Below are 14,615 nucleotides of genomic sequence, written 5' to 3'. Positions count from 1 at the left end.
TTAAATAATTATTGACAATTAAGAAAACTTACTGTTTCGTGTTTCTTATGATGTTTTTTGTTGAATCTGGTTCAAGTGCAGAGTAAAGGTGTCATTTGAAGTATAATATACAAGAAAAGAAAATGCCAAATGAAAATGCCAAATGCCAAATGATTTTTCTAATGCCAAACGGTTTTCAAAAATGCCAGATTTTTAAAATCTGGCATTTAAAATGCCAAACTGGCAACCCTGTTGGTGCGTCGGAAGTAGAATCAGTGAATGAAGGTCAAGGAAGAAAAACTTAACCTTTGACATAGCCTTTGACACATAAACCTACACAAAATGCAAAAATAATTCATCCTAATTATACAAAACAAAATTAATTTTTGTTTTCTTAAATATATTAATATATCACCTCCGATTATAATTTATTATCATGAATATGGTGTAATTGTTTATAATGATTATTTATAGGAGAAAAGAAAATATCTAGGATTAAATGTTTGTTTTCTTTTAATCCTTTTTAGGGTGAGCATATTTTTGTCTCTACTGTATTGACCACAGCAACGATTCTCTCAGCTGATTGGTTGACTAATGTTGTTGTTCAAACGTGGTGGCGGTGGCTGAAAATGTGTCCAGACACATCCAAATAAATGTTGTGATATCGTCATAAATTCCTGTGTTCTATCTACCATTATATTTCCTCCTTTGATTCTTATGGCTGTCGTTAATGGCTTGTTAACAAAAACGTGATTATGGGATATTGATTTTTAAGGTGCGTATTAAGAGATTTGGGGTAAAAATTGTCTTCTGAAACTGAGCGACTTCTCTTCCCAGCTTCCTCATCATGTCCAAGTCCAAGAGAAACCAGTGCCGAAGTGCTGGTATTATTTTGCATCGTATTTATTTACTCTATTTCCCTTATAACTTTTCAAAAATATGTATAAAACCATTACCGTTACCATTTTTTAAAATGGAAAGCTAATGTTCTTGCCTTATGGAATAAAAGCATTGGGGTCCGGTTAGTAACCGGGGTTAGTGATAGTGTCGTCTCAGTCAAGGGCACCGCCCACGCCCACACCTCTCTAATTTTAATTTTCACACAAGATCCCAATGCAATTTCAGTATGTGATAAATTGCAAAAAAAAACTTTTTTTTCCCCATGATGTCGTTTCCCTGATGGAAAATCGTTCAATTTCTAAATCAAAAGCTAAAACTAAAACCACTGTGTGAAATTATAATGTGAGAAAGACTTGAAAGACTGGCTGCATAATGCATTGCAGTAAGTCTCAGTCATTAATTTGAATTTGAGTTATGTAAGCCCAGTTAGTCAAATGTTTATTACTTACTTAGAGATGATTTCCAGCACAGGTTCTCAATGATCCTCTTCGCTGGACTCAGGTGTCATCTTTGTTTCTTCCGGTTGCAGATTATCGTGAAGACAGAATGTGATGCTAGCCTTGTAATCTGTAATCATAGAAGATTTCTTGGGTTTTCCAATAGCTATCCAGTCCAGTCTGTTCTTGAATTCTCTTATTTATGAGTATGACCTAGTGATTTTATATCTAGCTTGACTATATCATCTTTTTTAACGTTGTTCAATGCAAGGTCAAAGTCAATGATTTTTTAAAAACTTTTCCGGATATTTCACTTGCATTGGTCTTAGTCTTAGAAATTTGAATATATTATATGAATATGTGATGTGAATAGGCTTAAGTCTAAGTGGTCCAGAGAACCTTTTCCTTTTCAGGAATTCATTTTTGATGAGAGAAGTGTTTGTGCCATGCCACTAGATTTCCTCCGAATCTGTGCACACACTGTAGTGAAGTCTTTTGTTGTTTCCATTCAAAATTCTCAATATAGAATATAGATAGTTTGTGTATGTGTATGAGGACAATAATTAAAAACATTCGTTATCCTTTGTCCATTGCTGATTCGGAGGGATGGGGATGGTTTTAAAGGTCTCTCTCTCTCTCTCTCTCTCTCTCTCTCTCTCTCTCTCTCTCTCTCTCTCTCTCTCTCTCTCTACTGGGAGGTACTTACTGTGTCTTCTATCCCCCTATATCTATTTTCCAACTTGCTTTCTGTCTTTGTCTTGGTATGAGATTACTTGGTTTTGTACTGGTCCTGGCCGGATGCCCTGGCTGAGAGGGAAGCAGTCAAATGTATAGTTTGTTTTGGGAGGTGATGTTTTTTTTCCTTGTAAATCATCTCTGTGTTATGCACTGTATTATGTTTTCTTTATATTATAATGATTTGTAAAACATTTGAGTGTGTTCCTCTTAGTGGGAACCTGTGTTAGTGTCTGGATAAGACTTTTAGTGGTCTCAAACTATGTACGTTGATAGTGTGCTCTTGGAATCTACACCTGTTTCTTATTTGAACCAATTCCCCTTTGGCTTACCTGTTTTTGGGTGCTTTAATTGTAATTCTTAAACTTTTTACTATCCCATTTCCCCTTTTACTGTCGTTGATATGACCTTGCAAGTGCCGTAAACCCTTAAAAACAAAACAGCAAAACATCTCTCTCTCTCTCTCTCTCTCTCTCTCTCTCTCTCTCTCTCTCTCTCTCTCTCTCCTCTCTCTCTCTCTTCTCTCTCTCTCTCTCTCTCTCTCTCTCTCTCTCTCTCTTCTAATATATATATATATATATATATATATATATATATATATATATATATATATATATATATATATATAATGTTTCTCTTACAGGTTTATTATACTGCAGAAGACAAATTTTAGGACACAAGATGCCCATTTGCCCATTTTCATAACTACTTTCGGGAAAAGATGTCGAAAAATAAAACCAGACCCAGAAAACTACAGCTTGAAGGATTGCCCTTAAGAAACATCACATCTTCCCTAAATTTAAATCGCCCTGTTAGTGTCAAATCAAAAATGTCTTATTCAGAGGATTCAGGTTTTTCCAACCTTACCAACTCTCCTATGTCTTCATTGACTTTCAATCTCAGTGAGCTATCAACTGGAAGGTGAGCTAATATGTAGTTATTTATGGTGCATATATAAAGTCTTAAGTTTTTGGGGTTTTTTATTTATTTTTTTTTTTTTGATATGATAAGCTTTTTTTTTTGTGTTGGAATGCTACTTCTCTTCTCTCTCTCTCTCTCTCTCTCTCTCTCTCTCTCTCTCTCTCTCTCTCTCTCTCTCTCTCTCTCTCTCTCTCTCTCTCTCTCTCTCTCTCTCTCTCTCTCTCTCTCTCTCTATATATATATATATATATATATATATATATTATATATATTTTTTTTTTTTTTTTATTTTTTATTTTTTTTTTCTTTTTGTGTCAAGGAAACTTACAGTAATTTAAATTCATTTTTATAGCGTGAATTATTAACAATATTTGCTTTATATTACCTTTTGTCCTTTCCATTAAACACTTTGAATTACTGATGATTAAGCTCTCTTTCTTCAGGGTATTGATTATATTTTAATTACCCATAAGATTTTATGAGTTTTTTACTTGATTCCTATAATTCTTTTTACTTTTTATTTTTTTTTATTTTCTCATTCGCCAGAGCCACCCCAAGACGACGGTTGTCAATGTCCAACATTGATTCTCCCCCATTAGATGCAGACAAGATAAATAGTGATGGGATGTTTTCAGCCGAATCTGGTGAGAATATGTGTTTATATTTCCTTTTTTTTAAAAAAAGATTATTTTACAGTTGCCAGATAAAAACCGGATCACTTTCCTCAAGTGATGCATGTGTAAATGGCTCTGTCATATCATGACTACTGTTTTGCTTTTGAATTTCTGATCCTCTTTTGAGGCGTTGCTGTTTGTTTTTTTGTTTTTTTGTTTTCTTAACGAGGCAAGGGGTAGGGAGAGGATCTGGTGTTTGTCTTACTGTTTCATGTCTTCTCTTGTTTTATCACTTTTTGGGTTAAGTCTTTATGATCTCTTTCATGATCATTTTAATTTTTTTTATTTTAACCCTGCTATGCAAGCTTGTTTTGTTTTTCTGTTATCAATCATTCAAGTTTTGTGATGTGCTTGTATGGACTGGAATGTGTTCAGGCCAACTGTAAGCTTCTGATTGGTATTTTTAATCGTAGATCCCGTCCTTCAGAATGTTTTTTTTTTTTTTTTTTTTTTTTTTTTTTGGAGTAAATTAAATAAATAATGTGTCGTTCCATTGTTTAGCCCGGCTCATTGCGCTTCTCTTTGCTTTATTTATCCTCCCAGCAATTCTCATGGAACTTTTATTCCGTTTTGTACCATATAAACATTTATTAGACGTTCAGATACCATATCATCATTCACACCCGATTAGAGTTTTGTTTTATTTTTAATTCTTTTTTTAAAGTTTTAAACATTTGTTTCAGCCTCGTGTACTGGTACTCTTTTTTGTCCTTTCAATATTTTTTTTCTACACTAATTTTCCCCACCTCACGACATTGAGTTCGTAGCTTCAATGAAATCTTTTCTGGATGAGAAATTATCTATAACCGCTTCATTTTATATGAATTGTGATAACATGCTTATGTTTCTGTATCGACTTTGGGAATAGAATGTTTATTATCATGACAAATTCAATGTATCGCCCACGTCTGCGTGCTTTGGGATTTCCTCAAATTCAAATAGCGCGTCGTCGTTCGCTTGAGTTGGTGCTAGCCAGTGTGTACTTGTAGCCCGCTGTGTTGTTGTTTTATCGGGTAACCAACGACGCGGAAAGTGCCGGGCGGCTCAATTTAGGTCAAACCACGCAACACGGTCAGTCATCGCCCTCTCTTTGTTGTAAGCGAGGGAAAGGTGGGTGTGTCCTCTATCGGTGTAACACATTCCGGTCAACTGTGGGGTTGCAGCACAGGTCACGTCTGGTCATGATCCCAGTGTGTCCCCGAGAGTTTGGGGAGGGGGAGAGGCCAGTTGCAAGTGACGGCGCGCTTTTCGACCGTTCGTTTCCTTTCGGTCAATTTTTTTTCTTTGTGCTGGTAGAGATTCGACACACGGGCATGGACAGTCAGTCATTGTAAGGCAGGCGGCATACGTCATAACTGAATTGTACTTTTATTACATGCAATAATAATAAGTCGATGTTTACAACAGAAGAATGGCTTTGGTTGATAGGCGTTTAGTGTGTCTGTTTTTGAATTCGTCCGTCATATCGTTTTTATAAAAAGTACAACGCTGGATGCTGACGTCAAAAGAGTATCGGTGTAATCAAATGAATAGAATTTAAAAACAAACTTATCAAACCATTTATCATGTTGTTAGAGGATCCCATTCCCCTCAAACACACCCTTCTAACCAACGTTTCACGAACACTCGTAACACGTTCCCTCAGAAGCCTTTTGTATTAGGATTACGAATAAAATTATATTTCAGTTTTACATCAGTGCAGCTACCAGTTGCTAGTAAATATATATTATTTTCCACATACTATTACTCGTTCTAGTTATAAATATTCAGGCGAGGACAGGTGTATTATGAACCATCAACTGCAGTAAGCAGTGGAGGCAAACTTTCCCATTGAAATAGTTTACCATTAATAGGGCCCAGTTTTCAAGAGCGCTAAAATGGAATTTTAAAATATTTAAAGGCCGTACTGTTGATTAAAAATGAGTCAAAACCTGTCCAGGTGAATGTCCTCCAAGTTGTCCAAGTCTATTGTAGTTTTAGTATCGTGTACTGGCGCGGCCTTTTGTTTGGTTTTCTCCATGTAAAAGTGCAAGGATGGACGGCACGTTTGGGCTGCGCATGCGTCCTTTCCAGCGGGCATTCGTGGAGTCTGTCAAATACATGGGCTCAAAAAGAGATCTGATTCACCCCAGCCACACGCCGTCCCCTTAAAAAATAAATAGATAAATAATTAAATCCCTGTCCTTGCATGTAGTTCAGTGGCTGGATCTATCCCTGATCCTGATGCCGTTGTTTTTCAGGCGGAAATATTTCAGGGGTGGACCGCCCTACTCACAGAATAGTAAATTGTTATTGCTCTTTAAAACTCTCAAATTTATTTTTATTCGGTGATGGTCGTCTTAAACTATAGGCCCATATATGGACAATACCATTTCAAAAATTATTAATTTATTGGGGGGGGGGGGGGGGGGGGGGGGGACAGTTCGTGTACTCTTTTTATCGATAGATTAAGACGACCCCCGCCATAACGGAATATTTTAAGGCGGAGTGTTTTAGCAGGTGTAACATTTTTTACAATAAATTCAGGATTACTCTGTCCAGTCGTTATATGTACTATGGACTAAAAGTTTACTGGCCAAATGTTTTTTTTAAAAAAGGACGTTTATTTCATCCGTTTGTCATTTGCTAGCAGTAAAGTTGATTATTCAATTTTCAACCCTACTTGTCTTTAAAATGTAAAATGTGTCAGTTTCATCCATGTTAATGTAACTGATAGCCTCATTGTGTTATGACATGTTCTGTCTATCTCTGCACTACAATGTGTCACAGGGTAATGTTTTGATCTTTTTTTATTACGGGCGCGGCTTTTGACTTTTGACTTGAAAAACAAATGTGTTTGTTCTGTGTTTGTATGAACTCTGTAAATGGTCTTGTCTGTGACTGTTGCAATTCTTTTGAAGAAACATTAGCGTTTGTTTGTTTTTTTGTTGTTTTTTTTTTAAAAAACTGATATATTGAATCCATGTATGTGTGTGTGTGCGTGCGCGCTTCCTTCCTGCATTATAACGGGAGCTCAATTAATTGGGACAGTTTGCTTAACCTTATTCAAATGTCCTTAGACATTTTTTTTTCGGATCCTTTTATCCTTTCGGTATTATGTAATTGGATAGCGTCCAAATTATTTTGTCGGTTGAAAATACTTTGAGATAAATCAGTATAATATCCAAAGAGGAGAAAGTAATTGTTAAGTAGGTTAACGGCCTATTATTATAAGCACAGTTAAATTCAGCTTCACATGTCTTATGGCTTTAAAATACTACTTGAGACATAATCTATTGAGCAAAAGCATCTAAAGCAAGGTTAGTCTTTTCTGCTCGTGTCATATTTCGAATTGGAAATGCTAATCTTGTTTGTTTCTGCTTTGTGCAACAGCTCGCCGGTTGTCTTGAGATTCGTGTTTACATCAAATGTTTGTATAACGTCCAGTTTGTTTATCTTTTGCAGGATGTTTTTCTGGCTCTTCACTTGACGATTCTCCCACTTTAGACCGGTAAGTCTATCGCTTTGTCTTTCTTTCATTGTTAAGCTCTCTCTCTCTCTCTCTCTCTCTCTCTCTCTCTCTCTCTCTCTCTCTCTCTCTCTCTCTCTCTCTCTCTCTCTCTCTCACACACACACACACATACACAGCCACACACGCGCGTTTACTCTTTCTCTTCGTCATTAAATCTTCCAAATCTAAGTATTTTCGATAATGTGTACCGGTGTTTCTACAGCCTTGCTTCCAACTACGAACTTTGAACTGTAGGTGGTTTAAATCCCATTGGATCGCTGTTTGGTTAACTTGAAATTAAAGCACAACATCATATTTGGTTGAATGACGCGCCACCTGTTGAAATCGCTGCTTGACTGACTGCTTACCGTGTTGTCGCCTGCATTCTACAACCACCTGTCCTTTGGTCCAATTCAGCAAGGTTGTTGTTATGTTCCAGTGTAGACCTTGATTTTCCGTGTATGCTCTATATTGAATATTATTACGAGCACAACCCTGCCTACTACCACGAATATTTCATAGTAATACGAAGTTTTTGCTTCAATTGCAGAATTTAAACAAGCATTCTTGATTCAATATAATAACATTTTGGTGCCAGAAAGCGCATAATATTCAGAATTTTGAACCATATTTAATATTGCCATGGGTAAATTATTAATTTGTAAAGTGTATTATAGTGACAAATAATTATTTCCCTCAATCTACGAACTTTTGAATTTTCACGTAGGCAGGTCTACAATCACCGTCGCAGATCACATAGTGGACGAGTGCTGCCAAGTACCCTTAGAAAGCTAAAGAACAAAATTATGATCCTACCCTCGATGGGGCGGTTTCTATATGGAGACTTGTTGGTTTAGTCTTGGTCAAGTTTAGTATAATCCTTTTAATAAAACAGCATTTAAATGATAATTAATGTAGTGTTTGGGGCGTTTTTCTAACATTATTTTTTAAAGATATTGGGGGGGTGAGGGGGGTGCGACTGAGAACTAGGGCAGAGACATTAATCATGCGTACTTAAATTTGTTTACGTTACATTTCAAGCGTGGCCAACCCACGCAAGCCAGCAAATTTGTTCTTTTAGTTAATCTATAAAACGTTGTGCATTTATTCTATTCGACACTATACTTTATAGTAAATTCTCTCTCTCTCTCTCTCTCTCTCTCTCTCTCTCTCTCTCTCTCTCTCTCTCTCTCTGTGTGTGTGTGTGTGTGTGTGTATGTACGTATAATGTATTTATGTTATGCAATTGTTTGTTTTGGTTTTTGTTTTTATTTTTACAGAACTGTTTGCTGATTCCAGCACGAGCGAAAAAAAAAATTAAAAATAAAAAGAAAAGAAAAAGCGCAATGATATAGTTAGTTGGATCAGTTAATAAATCATATCAACAAAGATATGAACGTTGCGGGGATAGGCTGATGTGGGGATTCACATTATATGAATATGGTATAAAGATTAGACCTGTATAATCATCACTTAAATATAGAAGGCGGGACAGGTATAAGAATGCTATACAAAACATTACCCCCCCCCCCCCCCCCATTTTAGGCCAGAAAACTGTCATTCCAAATTATACCGGTCAATGACTTTCAATTTGCCAAAAAATTTCAGAACCTGATATTTCTCTGAAGCGTCGAGTTTGAGACTTTTTAACAAGTTGAAGGTCAATTTATATAATCTAATCAATCGATATCTGAACGCAATGAACAAAAAAAAAGTGCAATGGGAATATGACAGAATTGCCAGTAGCACTTTCATAATCTCATCAATTCTTCAGTCAATCTATAACTGCCTTTTATTGTTTTGATGACGCTTGAATCGTTATAATGCCTGAAGGTTGACTCACGGGATGTCAACTGTTTTTGGATGTAACTTGGATTTTAGGTTTTGGCTCTTTACATTGTGTGACCGCATTATCTTTTGTATGCAATTCGGTGATTTATTTTGCCTCAGGCACCTCATTATTTATCAATTCAAGTTACGAAGAGTTGTGTTTGTGTGTGTGTATGTGTGTGTGAGAGAGAGTTGGGTGGGGTGGGGGTGGAGGTATACTAATGCTGAAAGGTGTGCAAATAGAGCGACCATTAAACAGAATCACATAGTGGGCAGGTCCATTTTCTCCAAAGTCGTTAAATAGACTGACAATAGAATTGCCCTGGGTAAGACCTCATGTGATGCTTTTTTTTGTGTAGTGATTGATTGTTGTGTTTTCAATTTTAAGAGCACAGATGAGTGATCATAAAATGTTTAATGGATTGGAAACTGACCGTCGCTTCCATATTCCTGTCCCTTCCTATTGGAGCCAGAGAGACGTAACATTCTCTCTCTCTCTCTCTCTCTCTCTCTCTCTCTCTCTCTCTCTCTCTCTCTCTCTCTCTTCTTTCTTTCTTTCTCTCTCTCTCTCTCTCTCTTCTTTCTCTCTCTCTCTCTCTCTCTCTCTCTCTCTCTCTCTCTTCTTTCTCTCTCTCTCTTCTCTCTCTCTCTCTCTCTCTCTCTCTCTCTCTCTCTCTCTCTCTCTCTCCCCCTCTCCTCCCCCCTCCCCACAATTTTTTAAATTTTAAATTGCATGCTGCTTTTGATATCCTGTAGCATTTTAGATATACATTTCCACGATTGAAAATAAATATTTCAATGCGCCAAGAGCATGACGAAGAAGCTCTTTGTCATAATAGGTCGATTTATATGATCATCTCATGGTACGATTTAATTTTTTTAAAAATGCATTTATGTTTAAAAACGAGCTTTTATATAGCGCCATATCCACTAAACGTGCTCAAAGCGCTTTACAAATGGTCACTGGCCAACAGCAACAAATATGTAGAACGAGACATGACGCCTGTAACAGAGACAACACTGTTAACTTCTGTTTCATGTATCATTACGATAGCGTAGTAAATATGTATATATTTAATTCAAGTGAGGTATTGTGTAAAGTTGTTTACTTAACATGTTCACCACCTGTTTTTTGTTTGTTTGTTTTTTTATTTTTAATTAATGTATCAGCACACGATCAGATCATCGGTATTTGTAACTGTCGATTGCGAGTTTGCCCATTTCCGTATATATACAGAGTTCAGTATTTTATAAATCCTTAGTATATTTTCCAATCGCACACTACACGGAAAAATAAGTAAGTACATAATGCGGAGTTCAGCACTCAGAAAGGGGTCGGTCTATGCGTTTGCGTAAAAGTTCAGTAAATTTTTGTCGCATTAATTGGCTATTATTGACCCGCTATTGTAAAGCGCTTTGAGCACATTAAATGGATATTGCTCTATATAAAAGCTTGAAGTATAACATAGGGGGGTTAGCCGTGTAGATATTATGTGAGAAAGACATAGAATTTTTTTTATTTCCAAGGGAAAGCTGAGTCGTTTAATTTTACTACACATTCAGCACACTAACTGATGGGCACGAACATGTGAATTAACCAAACGTTACTTCTACCGGATTCTCCGTACCCCTCGGTACGTAATCTTCTAATTATAGTGAGTACAAGTACAATGGTATCTTCCTCTAAACGTGACACTAATTATAGATTATTATAGTGACTTGGTAAAAGGAAAAGGCGGAGAGAGAGAGAGAGAGAGAGAGAGAGAGAGAGAGAGAGAGAGAGAGAGAGAGAGAGAGAGGGGGGGGGGACCCTGAGGCTGATACAAGAATAAAGAAAGTACTAGTATCTAATCTTGGTTTGATCGGGCTTAATGTTTAAAACGAAGCTCTCACATTATCTTCCTTTTCCCGGGGTTTTCTGAAAAAGAATTTCTACGGTGTTATCGCGGTTGCAGAATCTGATTTTAATCAGGCCGTGCGCACCAGGATCCAAAAGGTGGCTTTGAGTCAATCTGGACAACACACACTTGTGCGCACGCTCTGCTCATCGGAATGGGGCAACACCATCTGGCAGGATGCGTGACGAAAAGATAAGAATAATATGATAAGCCATCAAGGAAGATAAGACAGAAAAGGATGTTTGCCGAATTTCGGTACATGATCGCTAATTTGTGTAAACTCAAGAATTACTCGCGTTTCACGACGCCCTTGGGATTTTCCGGTCAGTCTAGTTTCGATGGTTGAAAATTCAAGGTTTAGGAAACGAGTTGTATTGTTTAAAAAACAAAACAAAACAATCAAAGACCACACACCAAACAAACAAACAAACACACACACACACACACACACACACACATACAAAAAACCCGGGCGTTTCGATAACAAACCTTTGTCCACTAATTTTTATTGATCAATTAACTGATAGTGATAATATTTCTGATGATGGTGATGATGATGATGATAATAACAATATAAAAAGAAGCATACAATAATAATGCGTTTGTATTTTCCCCACTTTCTCTCTTAACCACTAAATGTTTTGCTCGCCTTAATATATTGTTTCCTTGACCACCATAACTCTTAGTTTCGCATATATCGCGCTAGTTACAAAAAAAAATTATGAGCGTACTCAAAGCGTTTTAAAGATAATTTCTTCTTTTATTTTGTCTGAAAGTGTGTCAGCCAGAGCAGAGTAATAGAAAATGCATGAATGAAAAATAACCCACCCACCCCACAGCCTTTCTCGACTTGGGATTGAACTCAGACCATGCAATTCATCGTACACAACTTCAGCGATTTTAGTTGCATTGGTGTCTGCTATTCTCCTCCCCTCCCCCACCTAAATTTTTCAGTATTCTGGGTTAGGTTAAGGCTATCTGATTCTAATCTAACATATTAGTGTCAAAAGGAATCCGTGGCATAGGTAGTACATCCACGTTGTGATATGTGATCCATTGCATTCCTTGTCCTCTCGAAATACATGTCTGCCCCTAACAATCCAAGGGCTTCGGGTCTGTAGATTGGGGAGAGTTTTTGGATGGCGGGAGGGGAGGGGGGTGTTGGTTTGCATCATCGTATAGTAATATATGTTGAATTGTTATATTCATTAATAGATAATTTATTATTGTATACTCAAATTTTGTTGAAGTCGATTCAAACACAACATTGATTAATGGCAAGGATGGAAATATGTTGACTACTGGTTCAGCTCCTTAGTTTTATTGGTACCTAATAAGTACGAACTCAGCTCTATGATAAGGACCACTGTTGGTTCATATGATTTGCCAGAGCTATTATTTATATTGTTTTCCAAAGGGGTAAACAAAGCTCACATGTTCTACTTCATCTTCAAACTAACACGTTTAAAGGCTTGGCATGCTTAATAGAGTCTCAAATACAGTACTGTAGTTATCGCTTGGGAGCTGAGAGGCAAACATTGTTCTCTCAACATCCTGAAAGTGGCGGTTGAGTGTCTGTGACTACAGAATCAAGGTTGTATGGTACGAGACGATAATAAAGTATCCCATACTTGACTAGACAAGGAGATTTGAGTCTCGCTGTGGAGAGGACAATATCTGAAACGATCTGAAAAACCACCTCACTGGGTCACTCGGTATCCTTAAAAGCTCCAGAGAGAGAGAGAGAGAGAGAGAGAGAGAGAGAGAGAGAGAGAGAGAGAGAGAGAGAGAGAGAGAGTCCCTCATACTGTGTCGTAATCCCCATTTTGTTTGTTTGTATTATTGGGAAACCCCACGGGAGCCAAAGTATATATTATAGAGTTTGGTTTTGTTTTTTATACCTAATTTTGTGGGTTAGCTAGCAGTGAATCGTCTGCATTTCTTAGCAACGTGTTTGTTTCGTCTTGTAAAATTGTAAATTTCATCTTTCCAACTTGTGTTTTGTTTATATTTTGAAATCAGTGTTTGTTTCTTTTGTGTTTGTTTGTTGTTTTGTTTTCTTCAAATCTTTGACATCGTGCCAGTGATTATTAACACAAGACTATAATTATAATAATAACAACAACAATGACGACGATAATAATGATAATGATAATGATAATAACAATAATGATAATAATACCAATAATATTAATAATAATAGTAATTGCAATAATAAGCGGGTGGTTGGATGGGAGCATCACCCTTGAATCATATACCTATGATGTTCGCATGGGTGTACGATCCGATAGTGATATCGTTTCTTCTTCTCTTTACTAGCCTATCCTGCTTCTTTGGTTTGTGATTGTATTTTGACAGGGGATATTTTTTTTTTCTGTAAATCTTCTGCCTGTTTGTTCTTGGTTATTTATAATTAAGCTTATATCTTTAGGTTATGATTTTGATTTACATTTGTACTATTTTTGTTAGATTGCTTGTTTTTTTTGTTTCAGCGGTCTCTCATATAACCTCATTTGTGTTGGAAGAGACCTAAAGCAATAAACAAACAAACAAACAAAAAAGCAATAATAATAATGATGATAATAATAATAGAAATAATAATAATAACGAAAATAATAATAATAATAATAATAATAATAATAATAATAATAATAATAATAATAATAATAATAATAATAAAAATCATGATAATAAAAATAATAATAATAATAATAATGATAATAATAATAATAATAATAATAATAATAATGTAATGATAATATAATAATAATAATAATAATAATAATAATAATAATAATAATAATAATAATAATAATAATAATAATAATAATAATAATAATAATAATAATTTTTCCACAACACGTCACGCTGGAATTATTTTAATTCTCCCGGTATGTCATCAAATGTCCGCGTTTCCCTTTTAAAAAATCGATTTCTGTAGACGAGGAAGTTTTTAGTGTGTGCGCTGGGGAATATTTATCATCAAGCCTTTTATTGAAATGTGCTTCATCGAACTGAATAATTCGTCCCGAATTGATGGATCTCAAAATGTTTGAATGACAATTATTGATATAAAGACTAGTTGAGATAGCGCTCTTTGTGAGTGTGAGTGGTTCAATCCGCGATGTGTGTGTGTGTGTGTGTGTGTGTGTGTGTGTGTGTGTGTGTCTGTGTACTGAGCAGGTGATAAGACAAAAGATTTGTTGTTACCAGATAGAAAGAAAGACGACCGGATCCCGGATCGATACATCACAAAAGAGCATGAACTTTTCAGTGAGTCAACTCTTTTTTTTTTTAGAAAATTTAATAATGATATATGTATGGAATTCTTATTGCTTTATATCATTGCCAATGAAAAGATATTTTTCTGTATAATTCGCTTCAAGGAGAGTTTAAAAAAACCCAAACAAACCCCCCAAAAAATCACACACAAAAAAAATCCCGGAGTTCAGCAGTACAAAGTCAATCTTTTGATTTGATCATATTGTCCAATGGTAAAGTTGTTTTAAAACGGATGATATGCTGCCATGGTCTAGGTGTGCTGCCCATAGGATATGCTATCCTTATTTGCTTTAAAGAAAAAAAAAACAAAAAAAAAAAAAAAAACAACACACCCAAACAAACAAACAAACAATAAAAAAAAAGAAGAAAAAAAAAGAGCTAAACTAAAACTTGAAAATAAAAAGAAAGAAGTAGAACCCTTTATGAAAATAGTGACAATGTGCGTGCGTTGCATCACGTTTGTCTGTGT

The 14,615-nt window shown here is 35.9% G+C and overlaps 1 protein-coding gene across 1 annotated transcript in view; it reads left to right on the top strand.

Moving 5' to 3' along the window:
* The first annotated feature begins 551 nt into the window (after positions 1–551).
* LOC144964618 (uncharacterized) overlaps positions 552–14,615 on the top strand; it is a 32,956-nt gene continuing 18,892 nt past the window's right edge. Inside the window, exons 1-4 of the mRNA XM_078899100.1 lie at positions 552–754; positions 2,695–2,972; positions 3,519–3,616; positions 7,091–7,136. Of these exons, the coding sequence (XP_078755226.1) occupies positions 2,773–2,972; positions 3,519–3,616; positions 7,091–7,136 (344 nt within the window). The 5' untranslated portion in view covers positions 552–754; positions 2,695–2,772. The remainder of the gene's footprint in view (positions 755–2,694; positions 2,973–3,518; positions 3,617–7,090; positions 7,137–14,615) is intronic.

Source organism: Berghia stephanieae, chromosome 2, assembly GCF_034508935.2.
Source record: "Berghia stephanieae isolate SIO BIC M18660-M18661 chromosome 2, UCSD_Bste_1.3, whole genome shotgun sequence".
Taxonomy (NCBI): Eukaryota; Metazoa; Mollusca; class Gastropoda; order Nudibranchia; family Aeolidiidae; genus Berghia; species Berghia stephanieae.
This window is presented reverse-complemented; position numbering and strand designations above follow the sequence as displayed.